This window comes from Fulmarus glacialis, unplaced genomic scaffold, assembly GCF_000690835.1.
Source record: "Fulmarus glacialis isolate BGI_N327 unplaced genomic scaffold, ASM69083v1 scaffold4933, whole genome shotgun sequence".
Taxonomy (NCBI): domain Eukaryota; kingdom Metazoa; phylum Chordata; class Aves; order Procellariiformes; family Procellariidae; genus Fulmarus; species Fulmarus glacialis.
This window is the reverse complement of record NW_009204737.1, coordinates 1-17,104: the sequence shown is the minus strand read 5'-3', so window position 1 is coordinate 17,104 and position 17,104 is coordinate 1. Positions and strand designations below refer to the sequence as shown.

At 35.9% G+C, this 17,104-nt stretch overlaps 1 protein-coding gene across 1 annotated transcript in view; it reads right to left on the bottom strand.

The window, feature by feature from the left end:
* Positions 1-17,096, bottom strand: part of LOC104074815 (thyroid receptor-interacting protein 11-like) — a 33,597-nt gene extending 16,501 nt beyond the window's left edge. The window contains 11 exon segments of the mRNA XM_009575084.1: positions 1,355-1,495; positions 1,497-4,388; positions 5,472-5,678; positions 6,668-6,708; positions 7,382-7,747; positions 9,439-9,604; positions 10,325-10,393; positions 11,810-12,085; positions 13,236-13,346; positions 14,491-14,567; positions 16,865-17,096. Of these exon segments, the coding sequence (XP_009573379.1) occupies positions 1,355-1,495; positions 1,497-4,388; positions 5,472-5,678; positions 6,668-6,708; positions 7,382-7,747; positions 9,439-9,604; positions 10,325-10,393; positions 11,810-12,085; positions 13,236-13,346; positions 14,491-14,567; positions 16,865-17,096 (4,578 nt within the window).
* Between the last annotated feature and the right edge of the window lie 8 nt (positions 17,097-17,104).

The window sequence follows — 17,104 nt, the reverse complement described above, 5'->3', positions numbered from 1 at the left end:
TTCTCTATTAAACTGTCTTTATCTCAACCCACGAGTTTTCTCACTTTTACCCTTCTGATTCTCTCCCCCATCCCAGTGGGGGGGAGTGAGCGAGCGGCCATGTGGGGCTGAGCGGCTGCGTGGGGTTAAACCACGACAATGGGTTAGGTGATTTTTAAAGGTCCCTTCTGACCCGAAGCATTCTATGGTTCTATGAAATTTTTTATTATACTTATAAAAAGGGAAAAAAATTAATGCCAAGTTACTTAGCAATGGTTTGCATAAATACCACTCTCTGATAATGGGCAATGCTCATAACTTTGGAAAATGAAAAGGGGGCAGGGAGAAGGCAACAGGGAGAACAAGAACAGTATGTATGGAGGGGGACAACTGTAAAAGAAGATTGAAGAATGGCAACCAGAACCACCAAGACGACGAGAATGGGGACCTGGGCAGTACACAGGAAAGAAAGAAAATTATCTGTTTGGAATTAATTACCAGAAGAGACTCCCCACTAGGACATATTCACTTTCAGAGCCTACAAAGCAAACCAAAAATATCTACATCCTGGAGTTCTGCTGTGAAGTGTTTGTCAAAACTACAGGAAGACTTTTGCACTGTACTTAAAGCCTATTTCTCAGAGAGAAATGGCAATTCACACATTACTTTGTTAACTCCAGCAGCAGCAGTTCATACAAAATGCTGTTGACCTGTGTATCAATGATGCCACATAGTTCTTTGCTCTTTTAAAAAAGAGTCTTCCTTAAATTACATACACGATAATTAATAAGCCACTGCAACTTTTCTCTGAACATACACTTTGAAAAAAGTGTAAATTTCTCCGTATGTCAAATTGTAGAGAATAAACCATTAATTTAGCTTGTCCAATCTTTTTTTTTTTTTTGCAGTGGAGCTTCTCCAGCCATAACAGCAAGATACATAAACCCATTCATCTCACAGTGATGTTGTGAAGCAATCACACTGGAATGACAAACACTAGAGGAAAGCACATTGGAAAATCAGTCCTGCTGGCCAACTCTGCAGAAGTTTGAGCACCATACAGTAAAAATAATACAGGGCACTTAATGAACAACAGGGCCAAAGCAAAATATTAAGCAGCTTTTCAGTAAATGAGCAGTTTCCAAATAAATGAAAAATGTAGTTTATAGCTGCACAATTAACAGATAACATTGTAAACCACTCACCTGCTGACTTTTAATTTCTTAACTTTGCAGGGGGAGGATTTTTGTTGTAGTGTAATGCAGTAAGGAGTCACAAATGGATTTCAGGCAAACACTTGATGGCTACGTGTACATAAAAATGCATTAACATGTGACTAATTTTAAAAGATATTCATAAATATGAATGCACAAACCTGTTCTTTTTCTTTCAACAGCTTCTCAAAAGCAAGAGCTTTTTCCTTCATTGAGTGAGATTCAAACTCTTTCTCTTTCAGCATCATTGAAAATTGCATATTAGTCTCCTGAAGTGCTCGGAATTCTGTTTCTTTTTCTTTCCCTACACCTTGCAACTATTTTTTCATTTTCTTCTTTCAGTTTTCGAATATCCATTTCTAAAATTAAATTTCTTTCTTTAAGATTAGTCACAGCTTGCTTCAAAAGCTCATTTTCATTTTCTTTGTTACTAAGATTTTCACTCACAGAAAGTAACTGATCACTTTTAGATTTAATTAATATGTCTTTTTCCCTAAGTGATTTCTGTAAGACATCATGTTTTTCTTTGATCTGCCTCATCTCTGACTCAGTCCCTTCTTGACTCTTTCTTTCAATCTCTGATGCTGTAGCCACAGAATCAGATAATCGTTGATTGTTTTCCTGAAGAGTCCTAATAGTTGAGTCTTTTTCTTGCAACTTCTTTTTCAGTTGTTCCAACTCCTTTTGAAGGAGCTTAGACTCATCACTGAGTACTTCAGGAGCACTGTACTGAATGCCTGAAAGCTGTGAAACGGTGGAAGTCATTGCCACAGATGGCGTTACCAAATCAAGCTTACTCAGGAGAAGATCCTTGGTGTTATGAAGCTGTCCTATGCTGTGTTGAACTTGTGCTAATTCCTGACTAAAACTTTTCAGTTTTTTCTCATTCTGTTCGTAACTCTGAATCAAGCCATTATAATCTAACAGCAACTTTGAATTACTATCGCTTTCAACTGAAATTTGTGCTTGAAGCTTGTGTAACTCTTCTTGGAGGTGAGCTGACTCATGCTGCATGTTCTGAACCGTGGTTATTACTTGTTGCTTCCACTCTTCCATCTTCTTTACTTGCTGTTGTAGTTTATCACGTTCTTGTAGAAGTTCCTCAAACTGGTTACTGTTAACACCTCCTGACCCGTTATCAGTACCCGTACCAGATGTCTGCAAGACAGTCAATAAGGTTTGGCATTTTTGACTTAGAGCATCTATTTCAATATCTTTTTCTCGAATGATACGGGATAAATTCTGAATAGTTTCTCTAGACATGTCTTGACTGCTGTTTTCAGATCTACTGGATAACTTTTGATTCTCCTCTTGCAACCTTGCCAAAGCTGCTTCTTTAGCAGCAACCATATCCATGATATTACGATACTCTGCTTTTAACTGGCTGTTTTCTCTTGTCTTTTCACTTAGAACTGCTAGTATCTGCTCTCTTTCCATAACATAAGCTTGCAGCTGCTGCTGAAGACAAAGAACATCCTGCCTATAGGAAGCTGAGGAAACTCTAGCGTTGAGAGCTTGTATTTCTAAATCTTTCTCTTGAATGATCCGAGTAAGCTTGCCAACTTCATCCTTAGATAACTGATCAATTTGCTGACTTAGAGAAACATTCTTTTCATTTAGAAGCTTAATCTCCATCTCCCTTTCTTTGATACCTTTTACCAGTCTTTCAATTTCAGCTTTAGATAAGTCATGTTTTTCATTTCCATTTTCTCCATTAAGAGTCTGAACTTTGGTTTCCTGAAAAAGATCAGAGGAATCAGTCTGAATAATCTGTCTCTCTTTGTGCAACTGAGTTTTAATTTGTTCAATTGTTTTCTGCAAATTTTTAATTTCCTCATCTTTCTCTAAAGAAAGTTTTTCATGTGTGACATTCATTTGCTCACACTGAAACTTAGACTCATCTATTTCCTTTCTTTGCTCCTGCAAAGACTGCTGAAGTTGCACTGTTGTTTGATTCTGATCTTCTATTGTTTTTTTGTGCACTTCTATTTCTTCTTCAAGATTATTCTTTATCACTTTTAACTGCGCTACCTCACTTTCAAGTTCAATAATAATATCTAGAGTTTTAGGCTCAACCACAGGCGTAGATCTACTTTGTTGATCCTTAAGGCGTTCAATTTCTTCTTTCAAATGATTATTTTCTTCCTTCATGACTGCAAGACTTCTGTCTTTTTCCTCCAAGTTCTGTTTTAAGACATCCTGCTTTTTTGAAACTTTCATATATTCCTCAAGTTCCTGCTTCACCTGTAAAGCTTGATTTTTAGATCTTTCAATAAATACCTCTTTTTCTTTTATGAGTTCCGTCAACTGCTTTTGTCCTTCTAAGCTAGTAGTCAACATCTCTTTTGTTTCTTGATGGTCAATTTCCATCTGCTCAATGCTCCTTTTAAGTTCAGCAATTTTAAAGTCTTTCTCGTGATTGAGTTTAACTAGGCGCTCATGTTCAAGCTGCAATGCAGTGGTATCCATACTACGTGCATTTGATAATTCCTCAAAAGTTTGCTCATACTTATGTGCTTGTTCCAAAAGCCTCTTTTCCGTCTGGTTTAATTCGCTCTCTAACTGTCTTTTTTCCATTTTCAAAGCCTCCACAACAGTGTCTTTTTCCAAGTAAACTTTATTTTTCTCAGAAATGGCATCACTTAACTCCTGTTTCAGTGCTTCAATGGCTGCTATCAGCTTTCCATTTTCTGTTCTGAGATCAGACAGAGATTTCTCTAAGTCTTCATTTAGCTGTTTATTTTCTGAAATGTCATTCTGTAGTTTTGCAATTTCTACTTCTCTTTCTTTCAGAATCAGATCTTGACAAGTGTAGTTAGATTCCTGATAACTTTTTTCTGTTAACTTGCTCAAGGATACAGAAAGTTCCTCCTCTCTTTCTTTTAGTCTCTGCTGCAATTCTCCGATCTCTTTTTTATTATGCAAATTACAGTCCTGGGCTTTCCTTAATTGTTCCCGAAGATCTTTAATATTATCTTGAAGCTGCTGCTTACTTATATGCAAATCATTAAGTGCATATGAACATTGGCTTAGTTTTTCTCTCTGACTATCTAACTCCTTAATAGTTTCCATCTTCTCAATTTCTAATTCTGATACTTTCTTTCTTTCAAAATCTATGTCATATTTCAGCTGTTTGATGATACTATCAGTTTCTGTGTGTTGTTTCGACAGCTGCTCTTTCAGTGTAATCATATGCTGAAATGAACACAAACAAGAATTCATTAGGAGAGGAGACCCAGCCAAACCCTGCATTTCATTCATTTTTATCCTCTGAACAATAAAAAAAAAAATTGAAAGGAAACAAAAATGTTTTCTAGTTGCCAACGTAAATTGGCAAGTAGTATCAACTAGTTAATGCTAAATTAATTAAAACCAAATATCAAATAGGGATAGATTACATTTCACTAAAAACAAGAATACCACCTCCCCAAAAGAATCCTAACTACCTAAATCAAGGAACAAAAAGAGAACTACCTAAGAAAAAGAACTGTCAGAATTTGTCAGGGCAGTTGGAATGGGTATGAACAAACACCCATTACTTAAAAACAGGGGGGCACTAAATTTAAAATAATAAATTACAGAAGGGAACGCATATCTGTATATTCTATTTTCAATTTCTTCTTTGAGCTTATTTTTAAACACACTTCCTGGGATTCATTTCATAGGAAAACACTTTAAATCTTCAATTCCATAAAGTAAACCAATATTGAAAACACATGGCTTGCAACTATATGTTTACAGGTCAAATATATCAGGAACAGTGACAAAAAGGTATCATTCCATTTTGATTACATATGATCAGTGACCTTTTTTGCTCCACAAATGCTCGTATTATGAAGAACTTGTAATAAAGTAACTTAATTATTCAACATAATTAAAAATAATGAAAGGAAAAGAAAAAAGTTTAAAAAAATCATTCATGTTATGCATACTGTCGTAAAACAGAGGTCAAAATATTAGCAGGATAAAAACCAACAAAAGTCTTGCACGGAAAAATCAACTAGTATTTAACTGGACTTTGGAAAGTAACATCCCTTATAGATAGCTGACATGTCATATTATTTCTTTGTCCATAACAAGTGGGTTTCTTGCACTTCAGAATTTTGCATTGAGACAGTAGATACAAGAAACACTGGTCCCAATATTCTTCTTAAGCCTCAGAGGATAACTCGTATTTCCCTGCTACCCAGGTTCAAAGATCCTTAACTTAACAGATAAACACACACGCACAAATCTAAATATTTTAGCAGTTCAATAATTAGTTGCAATATTTATTACCTGAGTAGCTTCTTGATTCTGCTTGTCTAGTTCTTCCAACTCTGCTATTAATGTTTCTCTTTCAGCAATACTTTCATTTAATTCACGTTCTTTCCTTTCCAAATCTTGTCTTAACTGACTTAATTCTGAATTCTGATCCTCAGTACACGCAGAAAGAATACTCTCATTTTCATGTTGTGCACTTGTCAGTTCCTTCTCAAGTCCCTCCTTAAATTAAAAAAAAAAAAATTCTAAATATTAGATTTGCTGAAATTTATAAACTGTTTAGATTTGAAATGGTTTCTTTTTTTCCCCTCAACATTTAAAAGCAAAGCATGCATTTCTCTAAGCCTACATGAAAATTATCCCAGTTAAAAATTCTTCATTGTGAAGTATTTGTCTCTACCATTCATACATACACATTTATTTTCTCATCCCTAAGTTTAGACTGCAATTTACAAACTTCTGCACAAAAAGCCATGGTCTGACAAGCAAAGTTATATCCGCCTCTGAGGTATGGATCCACAGCTGGGATAAACTATTGTATCTCCAAGAGATACTCTAAACATGTAGTATGCTGCATGGTGAGACAGGAATTTTTAATCAAGGACACCTGAATAACGTCTTCATGAAAAATGCCATGGGAACTCTTGAATGCATGCAAAACACAGAACACCCCAGTTGAAAAATACTATTGGATACAAAGTAAACTAAGCCAAATCTCTCAACTCTGAGTTTATAAAGGATAAGTCAACCTTGCCAAAAACCAAAGGTGTGTTCCAGAGAAACTGTATGTTTCACTGCTTAACTTCATCAGTAAGATGGAATGTAGTATTATTAGAAGAGAGATATTTTACAACTGATAACAGTGTCAAAACTGAAACGTGCCAAAGTAGAAGAGGTGAAAAATGACAAATTTTACAGAATGTACTGTTAATACTTTAAAAATGTATGTTACAGCAGCCTAAGTAGCAATAGGATAGGTGGAACTCCACTAGTTTTAAGAGCATGCTGTGAAGTTTCACAAGTCAAAATGTATCGTTTGTATCAATTCCACACATAATTATAGAATTAATCTACAATTATTTCCTTGATTACAAGGTCATTTATGTAGAAATGTGAATGCTCCAAAAAACGCATACTGCCAGAACGTGTGTTTTCCATCAGTTACTGTTGTTATAAACTTTATCGTTGGCTTAATTTAGAAATTGCTTTACCTGATTTAAACTTGAAAGTCTTGCTATTTCATTTTCTGCTTCTATACAGGAAAACAAAAAAAACCCATAATTTTACTACTTTCCAAACAACAATAAAAATAAAACATTCTCCCACCTTGCCCTAATAGAACTCTGCTGCTCAGAAGAGAATAGTTTCACAGTATTTTGTGATGATACAGCATCAGTGCTGTAAGAGATCCAAACGCACCATCAATCACCACCACAAAGTACAGCACTACTTGTACAACTGAGTCCACACTAGGAGGACTTTGGTACTACAGTGTATCAGTTATGCAAAATTAAAAGATTTTCTACATACAGATATACTAAACAATATGTTGCAGTGTTTCTTTAAGGAGAAGATATTAGCAACAGACCACCTTTACAAACAAAAAGTGTACTTTTAGAATTTAAACAAACAACTTCGATTGACGCTTACTTACTTTTAAAGAAAGAAAGATCTGTCAAACAGTTGGCAGACATGATTACTTACCTAATCAGAAACCCCTATGATAATCACTAATTATATCTCCTTTTCTGCTTAGTCTTACCTCAGTGGACAACTCTTTTCTAAAGCAGCCACTTTTAAAAGGTGCATATTCTTATATTCAGTTCCAAATTCTTAAAATAAATTCTGAGCATTAAAAGTGAAAACCTGTGAAGATATACTAAAAATTAAAAAAATGAAAAAAAACCCAAACATCATCTTTGTACCTAACAGTGCTTCCTGTAGTCTGACAACATCTTCTGGTAGTGATGTCTTTGATTGGAGCTTCTTCTCCTGTTCTTTCAGGAGAGCATCTTGCTCTGCAACAGAACTTTGAAGCATACTAAAGTCAGATTTAAGATTTTCATATTCTTGCGTTATTTGGATTTTTTCTATCTTTGCCATTTCTTGCTCTTTCTGAAGAATTTTATTTTCTTCTTTGGCAGAAGACAATTTGTGATTTAATTTTCTTATTTCATCCTCTAGGTCCTTTACAACCTGCAACTCTTCTACTTTTCCTCCTCCTAGACTCTGAGCATTTTTTTTCTGTTCACTAATTTTAGAGTCATCCATGGCATCAGCGCTCACACCATCTAAAAAGCAAAAAAGATTGTTTGCAATATTAACCAAAGCCAGCACTGTAGATCTTTTGCTTAAGTGTCTCTTCTTCCACCCCTTCTCCTGACAGAGGGAGATAGTCTACACCAAAGACATGATCATCATCAACAGAAAGCTTACTTAAATAGAATTAACATTTGAAGCAGTGCTATACATATTACTGGTTTGAGAAGCAGCTTTTCAAATACTTACACATCCCTGGCTCGAAATAATTTTAACAGGTAAGTGTTGCAAGACATACAAATTGTTCACAATTTAATTAAAATATACTCAATCCCCATCTCTCTTGGTGGGGAGATGACAATCTAATTTATCAGGATTTAGAATCCCTTAATTTTCTAAGAACAATTTATCAAACCCCATCTAAATCAGCCTGATGCAAAATCCTTGTTTATAACTTAATTAATTAAATTTCAAAGGTTTGCTGAATGGTTGTTATAGAGAACAATTTGCTACAAATTAGTACATCATTTGCTAAACGATGAAAAAAGTTTTTCACCTAAAGATCTCATTTTGCAGAATTGATGTTTTTACGGATCCACCATACTATGACAACATTCATAGTTCCACACAATCCTCACAATGTAATTTCCAGGTAAGTTACACAGTATAAAAAGGCTTAATCAAAAATGTACAGAAAAAAAGTTAAATGAAAGCACACTGCTTGTGAATTCATTCCAGTGTAAGCTCTGGAACACTTCCCCCCACCCCAGTCTGTATTATGTTGTCAAATAGAACCAACAAAATAAAAATATAAAATACTCTAATTCTTCAAAAGCTGTGAGCAGTATTTATTTCACAGATAACTTGTAATGCAAAAGATAGGGGATTCCTGTCTTCGACTGCATTAAATTAGTCCTGCTGGTGTACATCCGTGCAGTATAGATACTACATGCAGTAAAAGCCAGATTACACCTTAACAGGTATCTGATTTTAAGAAATAAATTCCCTATCAATTAGTTAAGAAATTAATTAAATTAAGAAGGCTGTGAAAATATTTCCCTTCTTTCAAAAAGGAGAGTATACATTCTTTAGAAGTCCGAGTTTTAACAGATAATAAAATAGAGGTTTACAGGCACATCTTATATATTTGTGCAAAGAAGCCCCTAAAGGAAACCTAACTGACATGACTGTTTTTCAGGAAAATACCTACAAGACAAAGAAAAGCTCCTTGTGAGAACCACTGAGCTTCTCCTACAATCTAGTCATGCCACAGACTATTGTGCGGTCCTTATGGCAATCTTTGAGCTTTTGTCAAGTAACCCAATTGGCATATAGTACTTCTCACCAAAATTATTTTTGTGCTGAGATTTTCTTATCTTCAACTTTGTATGTCTCGTCCACACCTATATTCAGTGTAGTTAAAAAAAAAAAAAAAGGAAGTGTTGAATTTAGGGCACAACATTTGATATGTATAGAAAATGACCCTCTAGACTGCTACATGTCAGAAGATGAAATGCTATCATTCCAGTGTTCAAGCCAACCACAGTGAATACAAGATACTAGGACACGCACGTGTCTTAAATAGGAAGCTGAACTAAAGTTGAAATTCAAGTTCCTAAACATTAGGTATTTGATATCTATTACACTGTTATATACATATTTGATGCTTTAACCAAAATTCACTGTACACTGAATAAAAAAGAAAGCATGTGATAATAAAGACCTTGCTGTAACTGATTCTCAAGTTCTTCAATTCGCTCTTCATATTCACTCAGCTCTTCTCGGTGTCGACGACTTATCTCTACTAGCTTTTGTCTGTGTGCATCCTGCAATACTGAAAGTTCATGTTGATGTTCATCTATTTCTTGACTCAAATTCTGTTTGAGCTCCTAAAAATATCATTAGAGAAATAGAATGGTAAAATACAGTACAGAAGCTTAAGAAAGAAAAAATATAAAAGAAAGAAAAAAGTTTTCCCTGGTAAAATTAAAGGCTTTATTAAAGGATTTCTCACAGGAGAGGTCAAGTTTCTTGGCTTTTGTTGGTTTGGGTTTTTTTAAACATGTTAAAAGACATTCCTTTTAAAAAAAACATGTTTACACAAACAGTGCTCTACACAACAGCAAATATTAAACCAATGTAGAGAGACTGCAACTCTTTTGTAGGAAGTGGGTACACCAGGACATATTTCTAGTAACTTTCAAGGATGACATGCAAATCCAAATTTTGCGTCTTTAAATGAAAAAAGGCAAGATGCTTCTGAGAAGAGAGAGGAAATTATTTTGTGCATCTAAAATTCAGTCTCATAAGTCATCAACAGCTTCTGAAAGTGATTTGCCCTCATAAACACTAATGTCATTCTTTTAAGCTTATGTACTATATTCATCAAATCATATAAATACCCTGCCTCAGAATAACTGACTGTTTTTAAATATAGCACAGCAACAATTCAGCAGTACAATTACATGCCCACATGCATTTTTAATAGAGAAAATGTAAGTGCTAGTGTTGTAAATATTTTAACTACATTCACAAGTCATTTGACCATATGCAAAACCATCAAGAATAAAGCATAAGAGAAGACTAGTTTGTCAAAGTTGTGATCTTACCTTAACAATATTTTGCAGTTTGCATATTTCGCTTTGTTCAGCATCATTTGTCCCTTGCACTTTGGAAGACTGAGAAAAGAAAAATCACATATCCATGTGAAAATTGTGATAAATACGTGTATTTTTCACGTAAGTGCTTCCTCTGTCGATACTCAAAAGTAGAAAACAACAAAGCTAACATGAAGCAAAATTCAAATCTGCAGTAAATTTGATTAAAAAACAAAGACATTTTAACGGAAACATTTTAATTTTCCATGGATTTTTTTTATTATTACATGCAAATGTGTAAAAGTTCGGGGTGGCGAGTGTTATTACACCTAATAAGTGTCCTGGTTTCAGCTGGGATAGAGTTAATTTTCTTCCTAGTAGCTGGTATAGTGCTGTGTTTTGGATTCAGTATGGGAATAATATTGATAACACACTGATGTTTTAGTTGTTGCTAAGTAGTGTTTACGCTGGTCAAGGACTTTTCAGCTTCCAACGCTCTGTCAGGTGCACAAGAAGCTGGGAGGGAGCACAGCCAGGGAAGCTGACCCAACCGGCCAATGGGGTATTCCATGGAACACATCCATATGACATCATGCTCAGTATATAAGCTGGGGGGATTTGGCCAGGGAGCAGGGACCACTGCTCAGGAACTGGCTAGGCATTGTTTGGTGGGTGGTGAGCAACTGTATTGTGCATCGCTTATTTTGTATACCATCATCATCATTATCTTCCCTTCCTTTTCTGTTCTATTAAACCATCTTTATCTCAATCCACAAATTTTACTTTTTTTTCTGATTCTCTCCCCCATCCCACTTGGCGGGAGGGGGGTGGGGGAGGGAGGGGGTCTGAGCAAGCAGCTGTGTGGTTTAGCTGCCAGCTGGGGCTAAACCATGACAATAAGACAACAGGGTTGTTGAATTTTACTTGAGTATTTCCACATGGGAAAAGTATACCTCTGAAATCAGGCTATAGCTTGAAAAATGATGACTCGCATCAACAACAGCTTGAAAGATTACATTCTTTCTTGTCTCAGCAGACCATGAATTACAACTGACATATCAAGGACTAAAAGAAGGGTAAGTAAAAACCATATGCAAGTATCCAACTATCACTTTGAACAGTATTGTGCTGTCAATAAATAATCAATATCACAGCCAAGAAGAAAAAAAGTATTTTTTGAAAGGCTGCACAAAAATGAAGCCCTGACGTAGCATTCGAGGCGAATGTTTATGAAACCCTTCTCCTAACTTGACAAATCATGCATAAAAGCATCATGAAAAAGCATTTGGAAGTTAAGTCACTGAATGTGTCCCTAGTCGTGCAACAGCAAGAAAATGACTAAAAGATCATTAGGTTTCAGCCTTTCCATCAAATCATGTTGCTTCTAGAAATTGTACAGCATGAACTTTCAAAAGACCCATTCCAGAGACACCAAATGCAATGAAAACAGTAATTTTGAGGGGAGAGGGGAGGGTAAGATAGAGGGGAACCACTCACCAGTGCAATCTGCTTCCAGTGGTCAGCCTCAGATTCAAGCCTAGAAACTTCATTGGACAATCTGTTTATTTCTTGTTGTGACCAGATTATATCTCCAAAATCCATGTCATCTCCTTCAAAACCTGAGGATCGTCTGACCACTGGAACATAGGAAGCTGATGTAGCAGCTGGTGGCAAAACACCAGCTCCTAACTGTGCTGACTGAGCCGCTGTCTGTACTTTCTGCAGTTGTTCCTGTAGTGCATTCTGTCGAGCTTTTAGATGGCTGATTTCCACCTGAATATACATAATACAAGTAAGAAGAACATCAAAATACACCCTACTTTACCCCTTGTGGCCTTATGAAATGTGAACCAACCAACCAACTCCCCCCCCAGCACAAATTACTGATCACATTCACTAAAACGAAAAGGAAAAAAACCCAAACACTCTCCTAATGGAGAAAAGCAGTATTAGATGATGTTTTACAAAGTATCTCACACAAGGACACATATTAAAAGTTTTAATAGTTTTCAGTTAAGTAACACTTCAGTAAAAGCCTTTGCTGATTTTTTCAGCAGCCAAGGCACCCCAGTACTATAGCAAGATTCAGGCTAACAGGTTGTACAAAAAATTTACATATTTAAAGAGGGTATTCAGATATGAAAATTAAGCAGTATATGATGGTCCCCCAGTTATTTATATTATATTTGATTTCTTTTACACTTAGCAACAAAATGTACTGAAAATTTACTTATTTACAATAAACTGAAATTAGCTGCGTGCAATTTTCTCATAACAACTCTGTTACTGTATTTAATAAGCAGAATTCTATACATCTCAAAATTCTGCTTCCTCCAATTCCCACATGCATTTGCAAACAAAGCAGAAACAAAACCTCTTTTGTGTAATTCTAGGCATACTGGCAACTTTCTTCATTTAAAAGGCTGTGAGATCTCATGTTACACAACAGGTTGTAAAGCTCATGTTTTGATCACAAAAGGACACTTCTCAAATTATGAAAGCTAGTTCTGTTCCCTTTAATTGTATACGTTAAGATAAATAATTATGATATCTACGGACAATATAACTGCTTCAAATGAGAATTTGCTCCTCTTGCCTTCCTTAAACATAACTGAATCAGAAATACAAAGCAGTTTAAGTGTCCTTTCTTACAGTGATTCCAGAAACAAGAGAAATTCTGATACATGCATGACATTCCCAGAGAGTTTCCTCTTGTCTCAACTATCTCCTGGCAGCTCTGCTTATATTACATGATTCAATGAAATATATGTCTTAGTCTCTCAATGTCTACATTAACAAACCAAGAAACCATAACTGTGACCAATACTTCCACTGAAAGAGCACAGATACTATAACAAAGAGATTAATCAGCATAATACATAAGTCTATTGGACATACTCAAATATTTCACTCTGTATCCTACCTCTTTCTGTTGAAGCTGATTTCGGTACTCTATAGATAGCTGCTTTATTTGAAGCTCTGCTGCTTCATGCTTCTCTTCTAAATCACTACAAACTTTTTTCAGTCTCTCGTTCTAACAAAAGTGAGAAATGAATGTTGGTAAATTCAGAACAGTTCTTACAGAATTAGAAAAGTGTAAGTTTGCTGAACAGGAAAGAAATCAATTAAATTGTACAGATTTCTCATGTTGTTTCACTCAAAACACACAGCAACAGCAACTTCCAAGCGTGCGCCCAAAATCACATTCATGTCCAAGCTTTCCATTTTTGTATGGCATGGACTGTAGCTCACTCTCAGAAGAAGGTTTGTGGTGGCCAGAGGTAAATGCCAAGAAGAAAAATTCAGGGCTGAATTACATCTTAGCATGATCCACAGGCGGAATTTAAAAACAGCCACAAAGCACAAATCGGAGCTAATATCCATATAGTCCAGTATTCTCTCTCTGACATTGGCCAATAGCAGATGGCAGGAGTCTATAAAAAGGACAAGCAGGAACAGTTACTTCCCCAAAATACTATCTTAACTTCTCAATGCTCTTGAGGGCTGAAGACATACATGAAAATTACTGGTTTACAGCCATAAATAAAGTCGTAAGACCAGTAAGTCTTTTGTAGAAGTACACAAAGTCACTTTTCCACAAGGGCACATGGGATTTGTAAGCTGTTTTGGAAAAGCATGAGCATCCGTAGCTATGTCAAGATAACCACACAGTAGGGCAACACAGACAAGAGAACTGCATCAGGGAACACGCACGCTCTATACTTCGAAGCTTGCTGCAAAAGACATGCTGTCCAGCATAACCGGGCATTCTAGATCTGCTTTTATTTGTGGTCATATACGAAACACTATAAACCATTTTTAACTCTTTACCAGCTAAAGTTTATGAAAACTTAAAAGATATTTTTGCATGTGCAAGCTTTTCAGAGCCAAGTCTATTGCTGCAGTCCAAGTCCACATGATAGGTGGGAACAGGCACAGGATGCAGCCGTTAGCAAAAGATGAAAACCTGCACCACATGCATACTCCAATAAACAAATGTGTCCCTTTAACTGTGATGGCGGTTTGTCACAAAAAAAAAGGGCCGCATTCTAACACCACTGTCACCCTTGTTTCTAGATTTACCCAGGGACAAGCAACTTCAGTGCAATATTTCACCTTTACAAGAAACAAGTGTTATTTATTGCTTTTAATTACAATAGTGTTCCAAAATTTCTTACTTCAAACTTTTGTGCTGCATTAATACTTTCTATTTCTCTGAGTCTAGAATTGGATGCATGGAGTTCTGTTGCCGCATCTGAAAAAAAGTGAAAATTTTCATTTTTGTTAAACAACTTCTAATCTGTTAAGTAGACATCAGTTAATACCACAGTTATTAATAAGTACCTTACTTTAGACTGCTTCAATGTTCATTCCTAGGTAAATATCAAAAGCTGCTTTAATCAGAACACTGTCAGAATTATTTTTCAGACTAGAGTGTCTTTATGAACCTAATTTAGTTCTCTCTTATCTAGGCTTTAAGTCAGATCACAAAAATAACCGGAAAGTATGGATTTAAGCTTTAAAATAAGGGAAATGAAAAGTTTTTACTTGACTATTTCGTGTCACTGAACCTGTTTTTCATTTAGGACTTTGCTCCTGACATGACAGTTCTGTGTTTCTCAGTAATCTCATATGAAGTTTCAAAACAAGAATTATTTCCATAAAATATATACAACAGTGACTAAATTTTCAGGGAAAAAAAAAAAACCAACAAAACCCACAAAATAACCCACACAACAAAACACCAACCCTGCCCCCCACACAAAGGCACAAAAACCCCATAAGACTCACTTTCATTTACAAAGGTGACACAATCTACCATACCAGTTTATCTAATACAAAAAGCACATAATTCTGTCTTCCTTTAATGATCAACCTTCCTCAAATAGGCTGTTTACTTCTCCCATGTCCCACTTTTAATGGATAGAAATACCACATTTCCTTTTATTAATGAGAAATCACCCTGCATTGACTATAAAGCAACCTTGACAATTTTTCAAAATTTGAAATAAATATAATTTTCAAATAAATACTGTATTTCATCATTCCCTAAGTGCTGTTTAAAACTGATACAGCTCAAGTGCTGCAGAGGCAACAAACTACCCATGAAAACTGCTAAACTGAATATGTTAAAGTCTACAATCCACAAACACCATCTTCAGTTCAGATAGCAGTCAAAGCAGTGAATGTAAGGGATAATATTAAAAATTAGGAAACATTAGAAAAATAGGAAATTAAAGAAAGGAATGTAAGGAACTGCTTGAAAAGCATTCTTTAGGCCACACGGTATTTAAAGGTTTTTACAGAAGAGTGCTTAGATGCCACTAGATTTTTACACCCTCAAGCCTAGTAACCCATGAAAATGTACTACTCTGAAATTTTTAGGAAACAGAAATTGTTCACAGCAGTATCTAGCAGTCAAATACACCTGGAATTAACTACTGAAAATCAGTATCTCTCTTCTTGCACAAACTAAAGCACAAATATGTGAATCAGAATCTCAATTTATCTTTAAAAAGGCAAAACGAACACAGTAGATGACTACACAGTTTAGTGGCGTAAAATAAGTTTCCAAACTAAACTAATATGGAATTTGGAATTTAAAACAATTCTAAGCAAGTCTTTCAGAAAAGTGAAAAAAAGATAACTTCACAGTTACCAGAATAAATGTCTCTCTTCTGAGGATTTTACCTGTATACCAAAAAAACCCATCCATATGAGACCAGTAGTATCAGCTTGCCAACAAGATTTATACAATGCTTTCACAATGCTTGATAGTTGTGAAGTTGCAAACAAAGTAGAATTGTTTAATTTCACATTTAAGATGAGTATGCGGCTGTTCTTTGTGGTTGCTACTCTTAACACTGTTTTGAGAATGCACTTTTTTTTCAAGAAGTTATAGTTTCAAGATGGTAAACAATACTAGTGGTATTAACTTATTGATATTTATTACCATGTTATACTATAGCTTTACTAGAAAAATCTAAAGTTTTATTCAAAACCTCATAACAAAAAGGCATTATTAAAAATATAAAGACTACAGTCTATAATAAATTTGCTATTACTTTATTGAGTATCTTATTCTGATGTCTCAGCTTTTTTGTTTCAACCTTCTGTTTTTAATAGAAATCATCCTAGCTTCTAATCCCCATAAAACAAGGGCCATGTTCTCCTACTTGGCTGTAGCAGAATGGTAGAACTCGACAGGTTCCTCTGGGCCCAACCAAAATATAAACAACAAAACCACCAGAAACACTGGACCTTTGCCTGTGTGACACGTCAGACTTAGATCACACCAGTGGCAAAAAAACCTCTACTACTACTATTACTCTGCAGTTTTATGAAACCACTCTAAAAGCAACTAATCAAACGGCGTTTTAGATAAACTTAGCAAACAGAATGGAAGAAGAGCGTTCTTTGTGTGCCTTCGTTACTGATCAACACAACGCTTCACGCAATTCAGAAACTTCCGAATAATAAACCTAGATCAGGTTTACCTCTGCTATTATAGCCTGGGAATATCTTTGTTTATTCTCCAGATCCTGAGGTCACAGGGGCGGAATAAAAACGAAAACAAAGCCAGCAGCTCTCCCGAAAGGCACAAAGCCGCGGTTTGGCAGGACCGCTCAAGTGCTTCGCGGCCGGCCGGCAGGCGCAGGCCTTTGGCCGCGCCCCCCCGCCGCTGCCGATCCCCGAGGAAACCGGCGGCCGGAGGAAAGGCTCCCTCACGAAACCAGGCCGTCCCGGCAGGTACGCACTGCACAGAGACAGCCCCGGCACGCATACCCCCCC